At 39.3% G+C, this 24,513-nt stretch overlaps 3 protein-coding genes and 1 long non-coding RNA gene across 4 annotated transcripts in view; 1 reads left to right on the top strand and 3 right to left on the bottom strand.

The window, feature by feature from the left end:
- Nucleotides 1–15,303, top strand: part of LOC131678368 (uncharacterized) — a 280,969-nt gene extending 265,666 nt beyond the window's left edge. The window contains exons 4-5 of the long non-coding RNA XR_009303641.1: nt 13,691–13,871; nt 13,928–15,303. This is a non-coding gene — a long non-coding RNA (uncharacterized LOC131678368). The remainder of the gene's footprint in view (nt 1–13,690; nt 13,872–13,927) is intronic.
- Nucleotides 15,304–16,022: 719 nt separating this feature from the next.
- On the bottom strand, nt 16,023–18,131 carry LOC131680135 (uncharacterized protein K02A2.6-like). Its single transcript, XM_058960859.1, has 3 exons — nt 17,699–18,131; nt 17,306–17,581; nt 16,023–17,023 (listed from the first exon to the last, which is right to left on the bottom strand). Exons 1-3 carry the CDS (start codon nt 18,129–18,131, stop codon nt 16,023–16,025), a joined length of 1,710 nt encoding a protein of 569 aa, XP_058816842.1.
- A 551-nt stretch (nt 18,132–18,682) lies between these two features.
- LOC131680136 (uncharacterized protein K02A2.6-like) lies at nt 18,683–20,233 on the bottom strand. Its single transcript, XM_058960860.1, has one exon. The coding sequence runs from the start codon at nt 20,231–20,233 to the stop codon at nt 18,683–18,685; it is 1,551 nt and encodes a 516-aa protein (XP_058816843.1).
- Nucleotides 20,234–20,364: 131 nt separating this feature from the next.
- On the bottom strand, nt 20,365–22,818 carry LOC131680137 (uncharacterized protein K02A2.6-like). Its single transcript, XM_058960861.1, has one exon. The coding sequence runs from the start codon at nt 22,816–22,818 to the stop codon at nt 20,365–20,367; it is 2,454 nt and encodes an 817-aa protein (XP_058816844.1).
- Nucleotides 22,819–24,513: the final 1,695 nt, after the last annotated feature.

Here is a 24,513-nt window from a genome sequence, read left to right on the forward strand (position 1 = left end):
GTAATTGCATCGGAAACAATCACATTTCCAGCAGAACTTTTTGTTTTCTAATTTCAAACACTTTTGTTTCGTACTGCACACAACGGAAAATTTTAAAACAGAACTTTCCGTCCCAGCAGCAGTTTAAGCGGGTGTTCTTTTTCGATTCAAATTCAAGCCATGTCTTAAGCGTTACTGGACTTAAAATTGTTTTTCCAGTTTATCCAGTCAGAATATCTGTCCTACCCTATGTATTTAAAACACAATTCTAATTGCGTTTTAAAGTATACAACAAATAAAACGGTTGGGTATACTAATTTAAATTTAAAAATAAATCTGTTTTAAATTATGAAACAAACCGCTGTACTGAAGATATAATTATGTCAGTCCTATTACCACCTAAAACACCTATATAACATAAAACGCTGCAGAATTGGTTTAATAATACAATGATTACACTACAGAGTTATAACACGTTTTAATAATTAGCAACAAGAAAAATGTCACCAAGGTAGCATAAAAACCCGTTTTAACTGGTAGTGCGAACGTTGCATAACAATGAAATTTATCAAATAATTTCATTTTTTCCACCACTAATCGATCAAGAAATACTTAAACTTAAGATTGTTTACTTAAGTTCATTAGTACATTATTGAAAATTTAAATGGAAAATGAAATTTCATATTTCATGGAGAATCTGTATATTTCCGTTGGCGGGCGTGGGCTTCATTATCACAGCTCTCAATATGGAACTTTTCTTTTGAATATATTTTCTGGACAGACCAGCCTATTTTTACTAGATGGATCAGCAAAATAATGCCAATCACCTAGTGAGATACTTGATTAATTAATAGATTACCGTTAAAAGATCTTCAATAAATTATGTTTTGATGGGGAGGATATATAGGAAATTGTAACACATGAAAACAGGCGAGTGAACAAGAACGTGAGTCGATATGTGTGATACATAAAATCCATCTGCACGCTCTTGAAAAAAGCTACATTTTTAATGTCACCGTGGTCGTGTCCTGTATACAACCTTTTAATTTTTCTTTGCTCGCATTACAATAGAAAAAACAAATTGACGAAGTCACTAACAATGAGCAAGAGGGTATAGATAAAGGTGAAATAACTGGAATAAACCTCAATCCGTGCCAAAAATTAAAAACGAAAGTGTTTCTAGTTGAGTTATTTTTCTCTTTATTATTACCATTTTTGTTTGTTTCGTTCTATGAGCTATCATGATCACCGGCACTACGGCTAGATACGGTTTTGCTGTCAAGGTGCATAGGATGCGCCGTCCGCCGTTAAAAACCATTCGGCCAAATAATCCCTTGCCTCTTGTGCCTCTTTGGAGGAATTTCTTTGAAATAGTTTCATCCTTGGCCTTGACTCGTCTGTTGGGCTCTCAACCAAAATTTGCTTCACTTCCTTTTTAGTAAAACCTTCCGGATTGAGGTACCGATGTAAAATAACTGCTGCCAAGATCACACGTACTGCCGTATCCTTGTTACAGCACATCACTGTATGGAAAATTCTCCACTTACTTGTAAAAATACCAAGCCCATCTTCGGCGGTATTGCGAGCACGGGATATGCGATAGTTGCATATTCTTTCCTTTTTAGATAGAAATCTAACCCGTGGTTTGGAGTATGGGCGTATTATATGCTTTTTAAGTGGGAAAGCCTCGTCAGCCACTATAACAGGAGGAATTCCCACAACTGGATTAGAGCCACGAAGAGATATAGAATCTGGCATATTCAACTGATCGGGATGATTCAAGAGCTTATCGCCAAAGGAAGAAGCCTCAAAAAGGGCACCGTCACTGTTTTTTCCCATTCCTCCAACATCTGCAAAAACTGGTCTGTATCTATAAAAATAAACAATAAAACATAAGCACAATAGAACATGCTTATTATAAAAGTGTCCGTTATCTATAACATTAAGAGTTAGCCTTAATCTGCATTACGACGGAACACTTTCAAGAACATCGATCTAATCGTTTGATTTTGCTGTCATTATTGAGAATGTAACATTCGCTCTGAAAAGTGATTCGTTGTAATACAGAACGTTTCCCTGATTACTCCGAATGCGCTTAAAAAATATAATAAAATATACCGAGCACCAAAAACTATGATCAAGACTACCGAATAGTAACCCTTGTAGTTGTAATACAAAGATCCACCTTAATGTTACACCGAGCCTTTCAGCAGCAGGTATAAATTCGCGCATTATAGTGTCCTGTTTCGTAATAGCCGGACCGATGATCGATAAAAGTCGATCAAACTCATTAATTTTCACACGAAAGTATAACACGAATCCTTCCTCATCGTGACGATATTCCTACAAATTGTAGCATGTGCATTGAAATACGAATAAAGAAAGCTAGTTGGAATGAACTTTGCGAACAAAACTAATTTAGCAACAAACCTGTACAAGGGTGTTGAATTCCCCAAAAATCATTCGATTTGAAATCGTTTCGTGTTGCCAATAACGACGATAGTATGTTTTCCTATGCTGTTTCTGCCGCCGACGTATTGCAATCAACAATAGCAAACATTCCTCCTCAACCTTTTGATCGACAGGATTCCTCGGCTTCCAGCGGGGACTCCTATCCATCTTGGTATGCGAAGAAATAGAAGCAACATTTGACGAATTGTCGCACGAATACATCTTATTTGTTTTGAATCACACCAATGCTCAGCTGAGTATACAAGATAAGTTATTTTCTACGGAATTATTTCTTGCGCGAACGCTTTTGAAAATATGGTGAACAAATTCAAAATCAAATTTGCTGATGTCCTTGTAATAAAGTCTGGGCAAGAGAAATTAACCCAGTAAAGTTCAGCCGGAAATGAACTGGAATTCTGGCTGGTTCCAGTTCGCTTTCCGGCTCGTGACACAACCGATTCTAACTAGAATCGGTTGTGTCACTGGAGCCGGAATACGAACTGGAACCAGTCAGAATTCCAGTTCATTTCCGGCTGAGTTTAACTGGGAAAGCTTTCTCTGCACTCAAAATAATCAACACATATATTTTTTTGCTTTTGAATCTGTACTCAGAGTAGCCAGATAAAATTTCTTAATTCTATCAGACCAAAACCTTATTTAAAACGAATGATGAAGTGCAGGTTGTCGAGTTCAGAAAAATCTCTAGTTTTTGGTATGATTAGGGAAATAATGGGTGCTTTAAAAGTCGTCTGTGACTCTCTAAGGAAGCCCAAAATCGGTACGACTACCGTTAAATCATTGGGTCTGGCCACCCTGTATGCACATTTTTCTCATGAAATATATTAGTAATTAGCACGAATTATTTTATCGTTTGTATGAACGCTGTAAAACACTAATGATAATGGTCGAACGCAATAATATAATTGTACTTTTTTGTCCTTGCATTTTACATATTTCCATATTAAATTTGCAAAAGGGCTAATAAGATTTGTAAACAAACTTTTTTCTCTTAATTCACTATAATTTCAAAGCAGAAAACAATTGAAATTACTTCTACGAAGGGTAAAAATTTACATTAACGCATATTTTTCATGAAATTCCAATCTGCAGCAGACTAATGAGCGAAACAAGTTTGTTTACAAAAAACATTTTTGGCCTTTTGACGAATTAATATTGATTTGTTTCTCTGCTTATACATATATCTGAACATGTAAAAATATGTTCTTTAAACATCTTATATTTAGCCAGGATATAACGATACTACTAGGAACAAATCCATTTCAAAAAAAAATGCAAATCGTTAGTGTTTGGTACGCAATGACAAGCCATTGCCGGTTCTCGGTGTCATTTACTTTTTTCCCCTCGCATCACAAGCTATCTGCTCCTATCACAAAAAACATACATCCGCGAATATGTACAACTGTTTGAAGCAATATGAAAACGAACGACGTACTGCTATACGATGGAATTCTTGGCCGACGCATCTTCAACATAGTGATATTTATTCCAACGGCATACAACTATCATTGAATATATCGTGAGTAACTGCGGATAAGTTTTGAATCGCCAAAGTCAGCAACAAGCGAATGAGCATATGCATCCTGCAGACTACTGTAGCATTCAGTCTTGGTATTTAAAAACAATCATCAGTGATTCCGTATCCGAAAAGAATGCTATCAATCCAGATAAAAACTCCGAGCACAATTCCGCTTTACAAATTTCTAGTTCGGCCGTTTCAAGTAATACGGTATGTCCAGGGCACAGAAATTGCAATAGAGCTGAGAAATTTGCACTTTCTTGACGTTGCTGTAAATGAAAGAGTTTATATATTTTGAAACAAAACTGTTCGAAATAATAAAACAAAACGCTCTGCTGGGGATGTGAATGTTTCAGTTCCAGTTCTATTTTGAAACTCCTATATAAAATAAAACGCTCCTGAACATGCCCTTAATGCACAAAGTGGTTCAGTCCAATTTTCCCTTATGGGAATTTAAGATTGCATAATGCCAGGCGTTTGGCTCCCGAGCCAAAAGACAAGAGTTCGTTTTCGCTTTCTCGTCAGCAAATCTGAGCCTCTGTGCTTGCTTCCCGGGACATCACTCGGGACAAGTCAGTTGCTTTGAACGTTCACATGTGTAGTGTGAACTGTTTGGAAATTTTTGTGTCTAACTAGTGGTAATTTGGGTACTAGTTTAGATACATCGTCTAACTAGACACCCAGATGGTGCTAGTTACTGACGAGATGAATTCGAAACACAAAAAATAAAACTTTATTTAAGTTAGGTTTTGTGCACAAAGTGGTTCAGTCCAATTTTCCCTTATGGGAATTTAAGATTGCATAATGCCAGGCGTTTGGCTCCCGAGCCAAAAGACAAGAGTTCAACAACTTCAATAAATAATCTGGCGGCAGAAAACGACCACTTGGGATTTTTTCGAGTTATCTTTAACTATTGAGTTCTACAATATGACTACACGAATGTACTCACGATTAATGAAGTTCATGTTTGACAATTCTCGCTGGTTTGGTTACTACTCACTTATTTACGCAGAATATTTGATGCTTCCGTATATACTAGAGTCCCGTACAGAGGAATGCGTAACACTGCCCAAAATGATGCCCTCTTCTTTGTTCCTGGCACCCACAGTTTTTGCTGTAACTTTGAGTGACTTCAACCGAGTCGCACAGTAAATTGATATGGAGTGAATTGAAAACATACTGTTGCATGGCTTGTAGCACTTTATTCATACTACTCTTCAATGTAATTAATTTTACATTGTTACAAAAAAGTGTAATAAATTGAATACAGTGTCTGGTTTAGTCGATTGAAATATTTCGCCATGATATTATTTTAATCAACACTAATACTTTTCTTGCATGTTCTCCTAAAGAAGAATGTTTGTTTACTTTGCACGATAGGTAGCTATCTGACTGTTCGATAGGTAGATTTGGCTTCACTCTGTGCGGGCCTTTAACATAAACAACGCCTTTGGTATATACATCCAAGCAACATGTAAAATATATTTTCGAAAAACACCTTGTATATAGTAAGGATATTACCAAATACAAATTTGTATTTGATATTACTATACTACCCAGACACTGTCCATTTCAAGAAAATGAAAATCGTCAAGAAAAGTCCGGTTCGCAATGACAGGTCATTGCTGGTTCGCCGTGACAGTTACTTTTTTTACTTTGTACGTTCCGTCCCAAGGGTGTACCACCCAAGTCACCAATAAGCATTATAACGTAGCCTAATATCTGCTTTAGATCCACATATAAAGCTGTCCTAAAGAGCCGTGAAGCCCCAAATACTGATTTAATGCTGGTATAATGCCAGAAAAGCCGAAATATGGTGCTATTACTATGCAGAGATTGACCACTCGTTACTGCAGTACTAATGCTATTATATAGCACCAGCGTAGAAATGTCAAATTTGAAAGCCTTATATTGGCACTACTAATGGTAAAAGCTTCGGTTGGCTGTCATTGCCGCCATGGTTTTAAAACCATTTCTTATGTTTCCTTTCAGTATGATGAGCAAAAAGGAAAAATTTTAAAATAAAATGTTCTGGTTAAAACCGTAATTGACGTAATTCCAATGAATTGTAATGAATATCCTTAATGGGTTTTCGTTCTCACATGATATGAATGTTTACAAAAATTACCTTTGGTAAGTCTCGAACTGAGGTACCTTGCCTCGTCCTTCACGGTAAGTGCGCTGCGTTTGCTCCCGGGCCTATATTGCATATGTTCGATTGAAATGAAATATGCCGAATATAATCTTCAAAAAGAGTTGCATAACAGATAAACGCACAGCATTACAATAGCATTATATCAGCTTTTTATATGCTTTATAATGGCATTAAATGCACTTGCACAGCTTACATGATTTAAAGATCCTTGAAGCATGTACGCGTTATATCAGCTTTATATACACATATAGAGCAAGCGATAATGCTATATGTCGGCTGTGCAGTTATGCATTATTGATGCTAATATAGAGCTATATAGCGTTGGTAATGCTGTAATGGAGTTTCAATGCAACATTAGTGCAAATGTATAGCCAATATAGTGCAATGGCTTAATGCTTATGGTTACTTGGGCAGTAAATTTTGGTAGACAATATATCATGCTTAACTTGAATATGATTCCTGTCATTTGTACTATGCTTATTCTGACATAGACATTCTATTTCTAACTGTTGTATGATACTATTTTTGGTATTTTGTATACAATGCCTGCATTACTATCCAATGATCAGAAAAACCATATACATGGTCGATTAAAAAATTGCTTTCTGGTTAAAATTCCTATTAGTGTTTATCATTTTATAGTAATAAAAATATAATGCATAGTAACTGTAGGAAATTTCGTTTAAATAAATTTCAAGCATTTTTTTCGACTTCGTTTATTATTTAATAGCTACACACAGTAAACTGGATGTACCTCTATAGAAAATTGGTACTAGCGCTGTACTCCAAGGCACAGAGAACAGACGTCCATCTTCAGCAACTTGTGTAAAATCTCTAACGGTTTCGAAGGTAGTTGGGATATCCAAACCAGGTGCGCTACTGTCGTCATGTTTTTTGTGGCTGATTTCGACAGAATTGACAGCGGTTATTCCCAGTCAAACCAGTTTGGAACCGGTTCGGACTTCCAGCATGAATTCCAGCTCAAATGCATCAACCGATAGAGTCGGAATCGGTTGTTTTCTTTGAGCAAGATTCCATACTGAATCCATTCAGAATATCGAACCGGTTCCAGAATGGATTTGACGGATAGTTGGGATAGGTTGGTGTGGCGGTGCTAGTATTTATCGTATATTAATTCAAATGTTTACACACGTTTTTTAAATCTTTTTGTTCGATCATGGATGTCTGTTCTCTGTGCCCAAGGTATGATTTACCCACTAATAGGTGTAAATCTATATAATCACCTAGTTTAGGTAGATTGAATATACCCACTTCTAAGATCGTGCATTTTTCTGGATGCCTAAGTAAAGAGTACCTAAATTCCACAAAACTGCACATACTCACCAGTAGGTAACTTGAAACCACCTAAAATTAGGTAATTGTTAATCAAATCTGAGCGGATATTATTATTATAGGGATTGGATCCTATTAGTAGGTAATTTTTACCCCTTTTTTGGGTACTACGCCACTAAAGAAGACTATACGTAATAGTTGAAATACTAGTATCTGATTTATAATGAAAAGTAAATCTTTGCGGATTATAGGCGTTTTTGAAATATAAGGCTCTCGGAACTTTTCATTCGAAAAATTTCGAATTTTTCTGTATTATTTGTATTGTATTATCTTATTTCGTACATCTGCAAATTGCAAAGACGTGGCTTGATCTGGTGAAATACAAATATCATAAATAAACCTTTCCCGTCAGACTTTACCCCGAGGGGAATAATTATTATATTCCGTGCAATTTTGTATGAATTCGTATTTTTCCGGTAATTTTAGAAAATCTAAACAATATTGCAACAAATCTATCCAATCGCAATCCAATTTTGCTCGAATTGCGATGACACTTGTCAAAACCATGAAATCCATGGGCAAAACATTTATGAATTAATACGCCGACACTTAAAACACAGACAAACTTAAAATTTAAATGTGATGACAGTCGATCATATCATTGGTTGGCACCTGGGACGGGACTTGCCGATAAATGTTTTCTTTTTTTTTCTGTTCATTCTATTGTTCGTCTCATAAGGTCTCTCTTTTTACCTCACATAGTTTAAATGGACTGGCTGCATTTGACAGTACCCCCTGGCTGCATTTGACGTTCGATTTTTTGCTATTTGCATGTCTCGTCTCAGGCTGGCACACTTAAATTTTGTGTGTAATTGTATTAAAGGGAAATGGGAAAGTTCTTGAATTGGGTCATTAAGCTATACATACCCAAGTAACCACTAAGCCGTAAAAATGGCATCAATTCGGTTCTATAGTCGCGTTTAGAACAAGGATAACTGAGCTTATGGGCATCATATTGTACATGAGTGCTGTTCAAAAGCCACTTTTGGCGAAATATTCGGCTGATATGCAGCCTACTCACACTTTTCCACCGCGCCTATAGAGGAATGTCAAAACAATTTGTGTAATGGGTAGAGCCCACTGCTTGGAAAAAACAAAACGAAAATGGAGGAAAGACTGTTTTTCTCTCTTTCTATCTTTCATGGTCTATCTGCCACATGTGTTTGACTTGTTTCTATACAGCGTTTGATCCAGGCTCGAACTTCTGCTTCTAGAAGATATAGGGGATAAGTTGTTCCAGTACGCTTACTGTTTGATCCATTTGAGCATTTGGTCATATAAATGATAATTGCCGTTCTTAAATCGAACGGTTTTTGGTTCGATTGGCAGTTGATTTCACTCACCGACGAACAGAAGCATGGTTTTGGGAATATTTTATTTTTGAAATTAGTTCCCTTCCTACACTGAACTTAAAAGTAATTCATCGCAGTTTCGTATCATTTTATGGCTCAAAGATTTAGTTAACTTTAATTTGTTTGTGCCAAATCTCCGAAGCCAACAAGCTTTTTCTTGAGCTTACAAAGTGCACCATATCATATTTGTTTTGATTTGGACTTCATTGCTTTAGTTTAATAGAAATGTCAAGCATAAGCGGCATTATAAAGGCATCGCTGACTACCGCTTACGGCTTACAACTACAGGGTTTTTAGGCTCTAAAGTATAACTTCATACACCCATATACGGTCTATTTAATGCTTAATGCTTGTAATGCTTATGAACATTCGAAAAGCTTGTATAAAACTTATAAACATTTGTAAAGCTGCTATGCAGCTTATAAACATTTGTAAAGCCTATATAAAGCTTATAAACATCGGACAGCTCTTATATAGTCAACATGCTGCTTACTTTAGTGCTTACTGGATTGCTGGGTAGCTTTCCGTTCCATTCGATAAATTTTAGGTCCACTATACATAATATAACATTATTTTAAAAATAATTGTTTTAATACGTAAAAACGATATTTTTGTTTTTTAAAAGAAAATCTTATGTAAACATAGACAAACATACATAAGAAAACTGCGGTTGTTTGCATCTGGCTACCCAAAATGAAAAAAAACTGTGCGCATTGCATAGACTTTTCTACGGCCGGTATGTACACGACACATGACACAAACACTACATCACTAGCTGGTGGAAAATAATAAACAAAGACGGCAAAATCAAATGAGATTGTTTTCAACCAGGAAGCTGCAGAAGTGTTCGTGAGACCTGACAGGGCATCATTTGTCGTGAAATTAGGCAATCCATTAGACGTTTGTTTGATAATCCAGCGGTGGGTTCTGTCAACAAGTCTACTCCTGCGAACAGAAAAACTCGTCCGACAAACTTTATTCTTTAGTCCGATTCGTTTGATGTTGGATCGAATCAACGATATTGTCGGACGTCACACACCTCGGAGTAACGTCAGAAGAAGTAAACAAGAAACAATCAACTGATCAGAAACGTCTCATTGCCTAATTCGATGTGTCAAATGCTTCTGATAGTGTCAAATCAAGACTGTCAACATATTTCTTTATTTTAAATTTAAAAAAAGATGCATTTAATTTCCATTTTTGCATCAACTTTGCACTCCCTCGCAGAAAAGTTTGTTCAAAAAACGTCCTACGCTGATCCACTTTGTTCGACGTTTTGTGGAATGTAGGGCTAGTTTTTTCGTAGGGTTTTGACGTCTTACACGCAACTCAAAAGACATTGCACGCAACGCAAAATGCATTATGAATTTCTATTTTGATGGAAATAAATGCATTTAATTTCGCTGATTTTTAAAAATGCATCACAAGTGATCTGCCTCTAGGCCGAGCTTCACTTCGGATCTGTCGATTAGAACACTCATGGACACTTTTTACCTCGAAAAAAAACCGATTAAATGAACTATTGCCGAACCGAAACGAAGCTTATAGCAACAGAAGGGCCCGCTACGTCAACTGTTTGTGCTTTTCTTCTTCATATCCTCTTGTTTTTAGGCTTCATCAAAGAAAAATGACAACCGCATTCACACAGAAAAAATGTGCACACCTGTATCCGTCTTGCTCTTGTACTTCCTCTCTCAAAACCATCGTGCTCGTTTGGCACTAAAGCGGCCCTTACACGTTCAATATTTTTGTAAATACCAGCATTGACTATATTGTTGTAATATTTCAGTCCCGTTTGAAATCCACATCGTCAATACAACTTGTTTCCTTTACACGTACAATACTTTTATCAATACTCTCTAGTATTGACAAAAATATTGAACGTGTAAGGGCCGCTTAAGAGAAGAGAAGACAATAGTTTGCACAGAAAATCAAAGTTACCTATTTTTTGGGTTAAATTTGCTCACTGCGAAGTTTATACATGGGCAACCCAAAATTAGGTAGAAATTTGAACATGGCGATTACCCATAATTTGAGTTGGTCGCTGTGAACTTCGTGTTGGGTAGGAATTGAATAATGACGTCTACTCAAATTCAAGTTCATCGCTTCGTACTTATATTTTGGGTAGCCCATTTCAAACAAAGTAGTAGGTCATGTTTTTGACAGCCATTGTTATTGTGAATAAAATTGCATGAAGTGGCTCTGGAAAAGAATAGTAATTATAATGCATAATGCAATAATTTCAATTAAAATTAATGGTTAATTCATTTCAGCCTAGAAACTTAGGATAAAGCAATTAGCGCTGGATCCAAAACATGAGTCGGTGAGTACTGAAACGTTGTTTATTTTTTGATTGTGGGTTCATGTTGAGTTGCTCATATCATTTAAATAGCGGCTACCGCATCATTCCGAAACCCGATCGGACCTCGAAAGACACACTGAACTCATGATGGGACGTTGATGGTTCATATTTTTTGGAAATGTCTGAAATGCATATCGCTAGAGTTAAAATAGAATATAACTACTAGAGGGCAATGGCAGCGACTAGCGGTGATTAAATATTTTCTCGCTCTTACATATGATGGGCCCATTAGATTGACATTTGTTGCCCCTGACACACGCAGGTTAAAGTAATGAGTAACAATAGCAGCTACAAAGTGATACAGTTTGGCAATTATATACCAAATGTTCTAGGCTGCAACAATTCTACTCTATTGTTTCGAGTCTATTGATCAAAAGCAGGCAAAAACCTCAAGCGGTGTGAATTTAGTAAACGGGGTAATTCTAAAAGATGCGACGAAATGTTGAATGATAAAAGGTCGAATATAGCAAATGATTGAAAATAACAAAGGTTCCAATGTTACTAAAGGTTTATTGAAACAAAAGTTTAAAATTTAAACAAAAAGAATAATGTATTCTCACCGTTATGACGCGTCACCTCACCTAGCTTGGTGAGGTGAGAGCGAAAAAGCGATCAGCGCAGTCACTTAGCTGACTATAATCACCCAAGGTGACAGAAGTCACCTGGCAGAGCGATTCCAATAATCATTTTGAGTGACGACGGTCACCGTAGGATGGAAAAAAGTGACTAAATTCTCACCTAAAAAATGTAGGTGATTAGAACCAAAAAGTGTTGCGTTTACTTTCAGATTTTTTTTTTTGAATTTTCGGGTAACATTTCCTTTTGGATAATGGCAATTGGGAAATTTCTGAATGACGTCAATTGATGATAGGCGTTTTTTTGAAATTCAAGATGGCGACTTCTAGTTACAACAAAACACATAAAACCACCGTTAATATAAGTGTCATTTGAAAGGTAGTGTTTAGTAGAAGGCAAAAAATGATGATTGGAGTCATTTAAAAATCCAAGATGGTGGATTCCGATTATCACAAAACACTGAAAACCACCCTCAGCATGGGTGTCATTTGAAAGGTAGTAATTAGTAGATGGCAAAAATTGATAATTGGCGCCATTTTGAGTTCCATGATGGCGGCTTCCGGTTACTACAAAACATTGAAAACCATTATCAATATGGGTGTCAATTAAAAGGTAGTGTTTAGTAGAAGGCAAAAATTAATGATTGGCGCCATTCCGAAATCCAAGATGGCGGCTTCCGAATTAGTAGAAGGCGAAAATTGACGATTGGAGCCATTTGAAATCCAAGATGGCGGCTTCCGGTTACCACAAAACATCAAAAACCATTATCAATATGGTTGTCATTTGAAAGGTATTGATTAGTAGAAGCCAAAAATCGACGATTGGCGCCATACTGAAATCTAAGACGATTGACTTGGTTTGTTTGATAGAGCCCATCAAACGAATTTTCATGCGAGAGGTGACAGAATTATTTTTCCTTGAAAACAGTAAGGTTAAGAAACACGAAATCTTTTTTCATAAAGATAGGAGCTTCCCTCGCAGCGCTAGAAGCTGCTCAATTTCTACCTTCTAATGGTCAATTTCTCTAGAATATTCGATTTGAAACAGATTTTGCTTAGTGACCGCACCCCACAACCCATAACTCTGGAATCGGAAATCGGATCGAGATGAAATTTAATAGCCATTTGCGGGAATAAAACACCTTTCATTTGAGACCAAGTTTGGTCGAATCTACGGGAAACCAAGGAGACTGTAATTCTGAATTTGGATACTTCCGCCGGGGCTTCCGGAACCGACGATGGTGGCCAATGTGACCAAAGAGATGGCTTTAGTGGCCTAGTACTACAAATCTAAGTAGATGTGGCAACATTTTGAAAAAGTTTTCACCATTATACATTCATTACAGAATTTTGAAAATCGACATTGTCTGCGTAATCGTACTCTTCACTCTGCAATTCCGGAACCGGAAGTTGGATCCATTATAAATTCAACAGCAGCCTATAGGAATGTTGTACCTTTCATTTGAGACTAAGTTTATGAAAATCGGTTCAGCCATCTCTGAGAAAAGTGAGTGAGATTGTGGTCACGGAAAACAGCGACCAGCTGCTGCATTTGCTCCACCACCCGTTTTTTTCTGAGAGATCAGAGATGTGTATTTTCGCTCTGCAGTTTGTTGCTTTTAGCTAAATAGTTGAAGAAATTTTTCTCCTAAAAATATTTGATAAGTAAATAAGAACAGTTTTGCATGTAATATAAGTTGTTATCGTGGGCGTGGAAACGACATTTATTCACTATTACTTGTGGATACACTGGAAGATAAACTAATGGCGTTTTCGTTTTTGACTCTGCACTACACCAGTGTAGTCTGTGCTACACTCATTCAAACCTGAGGGGAATCAGTCTCTTTTTTTGCACTACACCGGTGTAGCACCAAGAAAAAAACGAAAGCGCCATAAGACTAATTTAATTTCTACCACTTTTAATAGATTATTTCTGCTGCCTCTGCACTCCTTGCTGTCGTTCGATTCCGATCACGTGGCTTCGACGTGCTGCCTCGTGGATCGTCAATTCGTTGGTAGCGAGCCGCGTGGCTTGTTTCGATATTCCACCTGTTGCTATGGGCCTTGGTTGCGTTTAGATGACCTCGCATCTGCGTGGTGACTTCAGGTATGGTTAAGATGATCGGTCGTGGTATAACGTATATATAATAACATTTTTTGCAGGAAACTATTCAGTCATGTCAAACTGAGGCTTCCAATAGTCAACATCGGTGAAACAACGTCATATCGGTTATTGAATTCAGATACATCGAGCAATACGGAACATTTGAACAAGACTGTAGCTTACCCGAGTTCCGAGCCACTACAATTCCATTTGACTTTAGTCATACCGGCTGGAATATAATATAGAATTCTGGCCGTCTAAGAGACAAGTATTTTAATTGCGCATTCATTTTTTTTGTTTTTTGTTGGTGATTAATTCATTTCAAATATATTTGTAGTTGCGACTGTGGCCACATTTGCAATTATGGCACCACTGACATATGAGCAAGCGTATGGGGGATAGACCACTAGTGAATAATTGTTCTTAAACTTGAGGGGTAACCACCCATATTGATGGTGGTTTTATGTGTTTTGTGGTAACCGGAAGCCGCCATCTTGAATTTCAAAATGACACCAATCATCAATTTTCACTTTCTACTAATTACTACCTTTCAAATGACCCTCATATTGATGGTGGTTTTCAGTGTTTTGTGGTAACCGGAAGCCGCCATCTTGGATTTGAAAATGGCACCAATCATCGATTTTTATCTTCTACTAATTACTACCTTTCAAATGACACCCACATTGATGGTGGTTTTCAGTGTTTTATGGTAACAGGAAGCCGCCATCTTGGATTTCAAAATGGCGCCAATCATCAATTTTCGCCTTCTAACAATTACTACCTTTCAAATGACCCTCATATTGATGGTGGTTTTAAGTGTTTTGTGGTAACATGAAGCCGCCATCTTGGATTTCAAAATGGCGCCAATAATTAATTTTCACTTTCTACTAATTACTACCTTTCAAATGACCCTCATATTGATAGTGGCTTTCAGTGTTTTATGGTAACCAAAAGCCGCCATCTTGGATTTCAAAATGGCACTAATCGATTTTTACCTTCTACTAATTACTACCTTTCAAATGACACCCATATTGATGGAGATTTTTAATGTTTTGTTGTAACCGGAAACCGCCATCTTGGATTTCAAAATGGCGCCAATCATCAATTTTTGCCTTCTACTAATTACTACCTTTCAAACGACACCCATATTGATGGTGGTTTTCAGTGATTTATGGTAACAGGAAGCCGCCATCTTGGATTTCAAAATGGCACCAATCATCAATTTTCGCCTTCAACTAATCAATACCTTTCAAATGACACCCATATTTATGGTAGTTTCAAGTGTTTTGTGGTAACCGGAAACCGACATCTTGAATTTCAAAATGTCGCCAATCATCAATTTTCAGCTTCTACGAATGGCTACTTTTCAAATGATACCCATATTGATGGTTGTTCTTAGTGCGAATGCCAAGCATCCATATAATATATATTGGAAGCCTTAATTTTGGGTTATCCGAACGTTACAGAAATTTTGGGTTATCCGTTCGTTATAAATTTTGGGTTATGCGCTCAGTACTCAAACTTTGGGTTATCCGCTCTTTACTCAAATTTTGGGTTATCCGCTCAGTATTAAAATTTTCGGTTATCCGCTCAGTACTCAAATTTTGGGTTATCCGCTCAGTACTCAAATGTTGAGTTATCCGCTCGTTACTCAAATTTTGGGTTATTTCATCGTTACTTAAACTTTGGGTTACCCGCTCCGTACCCAACGCTTGGGTTATCTGTAACCCAAACTTTGGGTAGTCCTCACACTACCCAAAATTTAAGTTCAAAGCTTGTTACCCAAAAGTAAGGAGATGCACTTTAGTCCATTTTGGGTAGGATTCTACCCAAAATTAGGTAACGGCTGGTAAGCGTGCAGATGAAACTTGGGATGGCAGGCTGCTAGCGGATTGACAAAGTACCAGATCATGCTGTGTGGGGTTCTGTCCCGGTTAACACTATTATTTTTTCAGATGCATGAAGAATTCGAGACGCAAATGCCACCGGACGCTCAATACCATCCTTTCCCTTTTGACTAAGAACGGCGGAAACACCAACATTAGATGCATCGCACGTCAGTATCAGATCCGCGTTTGGATCAAAATGTGTCAACGTGACATCACGACAAATCTCACCTTTAATTTTCTGAAATGCTTCGCTGCAAGTATCAGACTAAATAAAAACTGTTCCCTTTTTCAGTAATTTGTAAATTGGACTCATCAGATCCGCCAGGCCTTTGACGAATTTGGCATAGTAATTCACCAGCCCTGCAAATGCCCTGACCTCTGTCACGTTTTTCGGAGCAGGCGCATCGCGAATGGAGCGGATTCTCTCATCCGTCTTTTTCAGGCCGAACCTGTTGATTACGTAACCTATAAACGTCACTTCGTCCTTAAAGAATTGACATTTATCCTTATTTAGCTTAAGTCCTGCCTTCTCGAGAACCTCGAACACCTGTTCGAGTCGCGCCATATGCTCTTCGTCCGAACTGCCCGTGACGATAACATCGTCCAAAAGATTTTGCACCCCTGGGATACCGCAGAATAATTTCTCTATTTCGCGCTGTACGATTCCCGATGCCGGCTTAACGCCGAATGGCAGACGATTCATTTTATATACTCCTTTGATGGTTGAAATAGCACACAGTTCCTTAGATGCATCTGCAAGCTCGAACTGGTTATACGCCTTAGATAAGTCCAACTTCGAAAACTTTTGTCCCCCGTTCAATCGAGCAAAAGTCTCGTCCACCGTGGGTAGGGGATGCTTTACGTCTTTAACAAACCGGTTGACCGATACCTTATAATCACCGCAAAGTCTCAATCCACCATCTGATTTAAGCACCGGCACTAATGGTGTTCCCCATGGTGAGCTGTCACACTTCGTGATTACACTCGCACGTTCCATCTTCTCCAATTCTGTATTCATCTGACTATGAAACTTAAACGGTACCTGTCGAGGTTTTTTAAATACCGGAATAGCGCTTTCCTCTGTTTCCAAAGAAACCGTACAGTGTCTGTAGCGTCCCAATTCCCCATTGAAGAGTTCACGATACTTGGATAAAAGTTCCTCGAGCACCGTGCTATTACCCACATTGTTGATGATGGCCAGACGAATTCCAAAAGCTTTCATGAAGTTTTTTCCTAGTAACGGAGGGCCCTCCTCTGCAACCACAGCTATAAGCACTCTCTTACGAATTGCATTATATTCTATGATCGGCTAGAAAACGCCCGCTACTTTCAACCACGATCCTGAAAACAATTTCAGTTTCAAAGCCGACTGTTCCAGCGCATAACTAGAGAATTCTTCCTTGTATAACTTTTGAGAAATAACACTCACGCCTGTCCCAGAATCTAACTCCATACTATAATCATGCTCCGAAATTTTCACCTTAACTATAAAACTGTCACTTTCTTTGTTCTACTTCATATTGGGGATGAAAAATTCTTGACACTTACTAATATATTGCTGCTGAACCGCAATTTGCTCGTCGTTTTCGGAGACGTTTCCTCTCTCTGGGCCAGAGGATTCCGCCACGTAGTGATTCTTCTGGAAATTACAAGCGGCTTGTAGGTGACCTTTTTCGCTACATTTGTTGCAAACGTAGTTCTTGAAAGGGCAATCCTTTCGCTGGTGTCCCTCTCTGCAGCAAGCAAAACAACCTCTGAAGCCACCCGACCGTTTTCCATTGTTGTTGTTCTGCCATTGACTAACTTTTGCTTTCGGTTTTAACCCTGGTTGTTTTTGTTCCTTTTAAATAGTGAATCGCTGTAGTTGATGTTGAATCTGCTTCGTATTTCAAGGCTATCTCCTGCGCTTTCTACAGAGTAAGTGTTTCGTTTTCCTCATACACTCGAACGCCTTACCACCTAGTCCATCAATAAACTTATTGACCAGGTTGTGCTGCAATGCACCTCCAAACTTGCAGTTTGCTGCGAGATTTTTGATCCGTACAATCCAGTCGTTAATTGACTCGGGGGCGCCCTCCCCTCGTTGAGCTCGGAAAAAAGTTCTTCTCTCTTTGTGCACGACGACCGGAGGCGTGAAGTGCGTTGACAACACTGTGCATAGATCTTTGTAACTTTTTTCCTTCGGCTGATCAGGAGTACACAAGTCACGAAGAAGCTTATACGTACGCGCACTGAGATGGTTGATCAGAACTGCTTTCTTCATGTCGTCCGCAATCTTATTGGAAACAAAAAATTGTTCCAATTGCTCTCTGTAAAGCTCCCATTCTTCCGACTCGCCGTCGTAGCAGCGAAAATTTGCCGACGCCGCCGCCATCTTGCCTCCTGCGTTGTGTTTTTGCAAACTGTAACTTGCAAATTCGCTAGCTCTACTCGATTTCCGACTTTTTATCGTCGCCAGTGTAGTGTTCGGTACCTGACATCGCTTGACTGGTGATATCGACGAAAGAATGATTTACTCGATGGTCTTAGTATTCTTTATTTTCGCGTATAGTACAGTGACTTGCCTGTTGACTGGCTGCAATAAGACTAGCCCTTTTTCTCTCGGTTGGTGTTTCCTTTACTGACCGGGGGTGAAACGATGCATACTTTACATTCGTAATCATACATTACTGTTGTAACTGTACACTAGGAGGAGGAACGCAGCAGCCAAGCGACTTGTAAGAAAACGCGTGTTTGCTCTCGGATTGTTATTTTATTTTTCCATTCATCGATAGTGCGAGGAATCATCTCGGTTGTCGTAAGGTAGTTTGTTGATATTAGGTTGGCTAACAATTTAAGGGCATCTCCATAACAACTCTTCTCCCCTAGCAAATGAAATTCAAATACAATGTATAGTGATAGTAAATTACATATAAAATAGTTTCATTAAAGGTTCAATCTACTGGGCGGTCGGATTACTCGACCCGATTTTCTTGGCGATTGTCGATAGTCTGTCTGGTTGGGATGACTTGTGTTGGCAGTCCTTGAACCGGAGGTTACTTTGTCGATTTGTTTCTCTGTTACTCCAGCGGATTCTGATGGCGATTCCTTCGGACCCATCGTAGTAGTCGCTCCTACTTTTTGCGTCGCACTGGTCGTTGCTGTCAATTCTGGATCAAGGTCATCTGTTTGCACAGTTTCAGCAGGTACATCCTTGATAACAACTGGTATATCTCTTCGGTTCGGCAGAGTTGGACCAACTTCTCTGAGCTGATCAATGTGCCTCTTCCATGTCCTGCCGTCGTCGAGACGAATGTAGTAATGCAGTTTTCCCAGTTTCTCTGAAACCACACCAAACTTTTCCTTATCGAGGTAATCTCTCGCTGCAACTCTTGCTCCGTTGAGTAGGTCACGCACTTTGCCGACAACTTCCTTTGTTTCAGCAACATTATCCGGGACCATCAGATCTAGACGTGATCGAATTTGTCGGTTATACAACATCATGGACGGTGATTTACCAGTGGCAGGGTGTATGGTCTTTCGATAAACAAGGAGTATGTTGCACAATTCGGCATGCATCGTACTTCTGTCGCACTGCAGACTCTTTAACTTCGCCTTGAACGTCTGAACAAATCGTTCGGCTTGCCCGTTGGTTGATGGGTGATATGGCGCCCCCATTTTGTGATAAACTCCGTTCATCTTCAAGAATTTCTGGAACTCTTCAGAAGTAAATTGCACTCCATGATCACTCACCATAACCGAAGGGATTCCGTACGTTGCGAAATATTCTCTGCAGACCTGAATTGTGGTTGTAGTGGTGATGTTGTTAAGAATACGCACCTCAGGCCATTTCGTGTAGGCGTCCACAAGCACGATAAAGTACGTGTTCTTAAACGGCCCTGCAAAATTCACATGTATGCGGTCAAACGGCCTCGACGGTGACTCCCAGCAATGCGTAGGAACTTTGGCAGGTTCGGCCCTTGTCGATTGACAGTAACTGCAGTTGCGCACCATCTCCTCGATATGCAAATCAATCCTTTCCCACCAAACATATCCGCGAGCCAGTGTTTTTAATCGACTAGTACCGAAATGTGTAGAATGTAATTCGGCTAAGACTTTTACACGCAAATTCGGAGGAATGTAAACTCGTATTCCACGCATGATACAGCCTTTCTGAATTGTGAACTCATGTTGTTCCACACCGAAACGTTCTTTAGGATCAACAATTTTTCCATTCTGTAGGCCTTGCATCAGCACCTTCACAGTCTTGTCCGCAGCGGTAGCCCTAGCGAGCTCATTCACGGTTAGCGGCAGCGTTTCGATCATGTTGACCTCCATGTAATCCGTCTCTTCAATGACGTTCGCTGGTGTTTTCTCCTTCAATGGCAAACGCGAGAAAGCGTCCGCATTGCCGTGTTGGTTCGTTGGTCTGAACTGTATCTTGTAGTTGAATGATGCCAAAAATGTTGCGTAATGTTGCATCCTCAGAGCAGACATTTTCGGTAGACCTTTCGTGTCCGAAAAAATCTGCTTCAACGGCTCGTTGTCCGTCAGCACTGTAAATCTTCTTCCAAACAGATACTGGTAGAGCCGGCGAACTCCAAATATAATTTCGTATGCTTCCCGATCTACCTGCTTGTAGGCTTGTTGCGTAGCGTTGAGTGTTTGGGATGCGTACTGGATCGGTCTTCTGAGCCATCCGGGTAAACGTGACTCAGTACCGCACCGACTCCGTATGGCGAAGCATCAGTAGCAAGTACCAATGGCAGCGTGGGATCGTAGTGTACCAGAAATGAATTGGACTGCATCTCTTGCTTGACTTTGTTGAACGCCTCTTCACATTGTTTTGACCATACAAAACGCACATCGTTCTTCAGTAGACTATTAAGGGGATATAAAGTCGAACTGAGGTTCGGAAAGAACCTTCCGTAGTAGTTCACTAACCCCACAAATGAACGAATTTGATCTTTGTTTTCTGGAACTGGCATATTCTGGATCGCTGTAATCTTCCTCTTAACCTTATGAATACCTGTCTTATTGATCAGGTACCCGCAGTACTCAATCTCGTTCGCAAAAAAGTGACATTTTTCTAGGTTTATACGCATGTTGTACGAACTAAGACGCTTCAGAACCTCTTCGAGCCTTTGCAGATGTATTTGATCATTCGGACCGGTAATCCGAATGTCGTCTAGGAATACGGTAACACCAGGAATCCCATTCAGCACTTGCTCCATTAGTCTCTGCCAAATAGCAGGTGCAGACGCAATGCCATACATCAAACGTGTAGGCTGGTAAAGACCCTTGTGTGTATTGAGAGTTAATACCTCCCTATCACCCTCCTCAACCTCTAGCTGTAAGTACGCTTGAGTCAAGTCGATCTTCGTAAACTTTTCACCGCCAGCAACATTAGCAAAAAGTTCCTCAATCGTCGGTAATGGGTGACCGTCTACCACCAAATTCGGGTTTACCGTAACCTTGTAATCCCCACAAAGTCGCACTTTGTTGTTGGCCTTCGGCACTGGAACTATGGGTGTAGCCCATGCACTATGGTTGACTTTCACAAGGATACCATTGTTGACTAATTTGTCAAGCTCGTTCTCGACAACTGCTCGCAACGAAAACGGAACAGGTCTGGATTTTATGTAAACAGGATTTGTATTCGGCTTCAGGCACAGCTTGGCAGATAATCCTTTTATTTTCCCAATTGAATTGTCATAGAGTGTAGCATACTTCTCAACTAGCGTCTTAACAGCGGCAGGCATTGTTTGCAGTGAATTAGTAACAGTATCAATTTTGTTTACATCAGTATATGCAATCTTGTTCAGGTCAACTCGCATCGCCTTCATCCACTGACGGCCCAGCAACGGGTGCTTCTTCACGTTTGATACGTACAGGGGAAGTAACAAAGATTTTCCATCGTGAACAACTTTCACTTCCAGCATTCCTTCAATTTGGATCCTCGTATCGCAGAAACTTACTAATTGCATATCCGACGGCAGCAGAGTATCCGCAGCAAAGTGCATCTTCTTATCGTATGTGCTTATTATTGCAACAGGAGCACCAGTATCCACTTCAAATCGGATTTTAGTACCGTTCACTTGAAGATCCAGCCAGAACTTCGATGACGGTTTGGCCGCAATCTCCAATTTACACACTTCATCCAATGAAATAACTTCACGTTGGTCGGCTTCGGACTCTTCCAACAAATTTGCCTCAGATTTTGCCTTCTGTTTATCTTGCTTGGCATTCTTCTTTTTCTTAATGCACACCTTTTCCAGATGACCAGCAAGTTTACAAAAATTGCACACCGTGCGAACATGATAGCACTTGTTGGCGTAGTGCCCGGAACTACCACACCGAAAACATTCCCCTTTGTTTTCCGAATCAGGTTTCTCGCGTTTCTTTTCATTAGCAATCGTACGTGGCCCCTGGACCTGGGCATTCGCGTTTTTCACTCGAGAGTGTTGAACTAGATTCACTTCCGATCTTCCTTGTTTGGACTGGATTTCTCTTCCACCTTTGTTCGAGAGCTCCATCGAAACTGCAATCTCTCGAGCCCGCTCCAGCGTCAGGTTCCGTACCTCCAACAACCGGGATTGTATTGCGCGGTCCTTCAACCCAAACACGAATTGATTCCGCAGAGCTGTTCTGAGATAATCTCCAAAATTACAGGTGATAGCAAGTTTCCGCAATGCTATCAAATACTCGTCAATCGTTTCCTCCGGACGATCATCTGCTTGCTTGCGGTACTTGAAGCGGAAATTCTCTAAAATTTCCAACGGCTCTGGGTTGAAATGAGCTTCCAACAAACGCACAATTGCGTCATACGTCTGTTGTTGAGGTCTCTCCGGTGCAAGTTTGTCGCTAATAATATCGTATGTTTCTCCTCCCATGTAGTGAAGCAACATGTATAACCTAACCTCATTCTGTACACCAAACAAAACAAATGCACCTTCCAGCCGCTCTACCCATCTCGACCACTTCATTTTGTGTCGGTCGAATGGATCGATTGTAAATGAAGTTGGCACGGCAGCTGGAACAATTGCAGCCGGAACATCCGCTGGCGGGTTTACTTCAGCCATCACTTTAAATGTTCAAAACCACTCGTCGCCAATTTAACTGTTGTAACTGTACACTAGGAGGAGGAACGCAGCAGCCAAGCGACTTGTAAGAAAACGCGTGTTTGCTCTCGGATTGTTATTTTATTTTTCCATTCATCGATAGTGCGAGGAATCATCTCGGTTGTCGTAAGGTAGTTTGTTGATATTAGGTCGGCTAACAATTTAAGGGCATCTCCATAACAATTACACTTATAGAAGCAGTTCAATGCCATCCAAATCTGTACGATCTTGCGAACGAAACATACCACGACAAGAATGCGAGGGTTAATAGCTGGCGTGAGATAGCGTCAGAGCTACTCGCCTTGGATCCGTCGAAAGACGAGTCGCATAATACTCCTTCACTGTCTAAAGCTTTACAAGCCAAATGGAAGGGTTTGCGGTCGTCTTTCGCGCGGGCACGTCGTGAAAATAAAGGGCGAAGTGGACAAGCAGCCCAAACTAAAAGAGTATATAAATATGCACATAAACTTTGATTTTTGGATTTGATTTCCAAAAAAAACGAATACTCTAAACACACCGAATGTCACGCAAAATGAGTCTACTGAGCATGTTGCTAGCTGCTCTGGAACATCATCGAAAAACGGAAAACTGAAGAAGACCCAGCAACGTTGGCGATTTTAAACTACCTTGAGAAGAAACAGGAAAATGAAGTCGACGAACTGGATCTTTTCTTCCAGCAAATGGCTGTAACGGTTAGAAAATTACCACCGCGGAAAATTGTTGATGTGAAGCGAGCAATTTTCAATTTAGTAGTCGATGCTGAGGAAGCCTCCCTGGAACCATAACAAATTTAAAAATGTGAAATAATATATGTGTCATGTTGTCTCGAATTTGCTTTTTATCTGATGTCGCACAGCAAAGCAAAATTTATATTTGCAGATTTCATTCCGATTTATCTTCATGCTAGCCTTGTTCAGACTAGAGACATCAGTGCATAGGTTTTGCCACAGTTTATAAAGAACAGTTGCGCAAAGACTGAAGCAAATCTACCTATTGAACACTCAAAACGTCTACCTATCGGACACGAAGAATAACAATGCTCGAATGCGTGGGGAGTATCGTTATTATGTGATTATAATTATGAGAAATTCAATGATGTAATATTAACATTTAAATAATGTTAATATTTTGCTTAATGACAATTATTAAAAAATATATGTTCATTGATATTCAAATTTGGCACTATTTTAAACACCGGAACAGCTCTTCCACCGACAGTGGAAATATGAAGGTATTTCTCATAGTTAAAGTGCAGCTAAAATTTTGACAAATTTGTGTATGCATTCCACTTATACATATGGACCTATTTCAAATTTATCTTACGCTGCAAATTCGACTGTTTTTTGTCACACCCCAATCAGACGGCAAGCGGCAAAAATCAATGCATTTCGTTCTTAGTTGCGGATCAGTTGAGAACCGGAAAAAGCTTAAATTCTTTATACGATTTTATTTATCGTACTGATTTTTACAAAATAAAACTAAACACTTAATTTTAAATTTTTAAATGCACAAAGTTAACTTCTAACTGAAGCGTTCGGGTTAAGTCATTTGAAATTTAACTAAAAATAAAAGGTTGCCAAAATTTAAAAAAGACCAATGATTGGTCCAATGTTGCCAATCCTCTTTACGCAACTCTACTATTAAAAACTCTGATAT

This window comes from Topomyia yanbarensis, chromosome 2 (assembly GCF_030247195.1).
Source record: "Topomyia yanbarensis strain Yona2022 chromosome 2, ASM3024719v1, whole genome shotgun sequence".
Classification (NCBI taxonomy): Eukaryota; Metazoa; Arthropoda; class Insecta; order Diptera; family Culicidae; genus Topomyia; species Topomyia yanbarensis.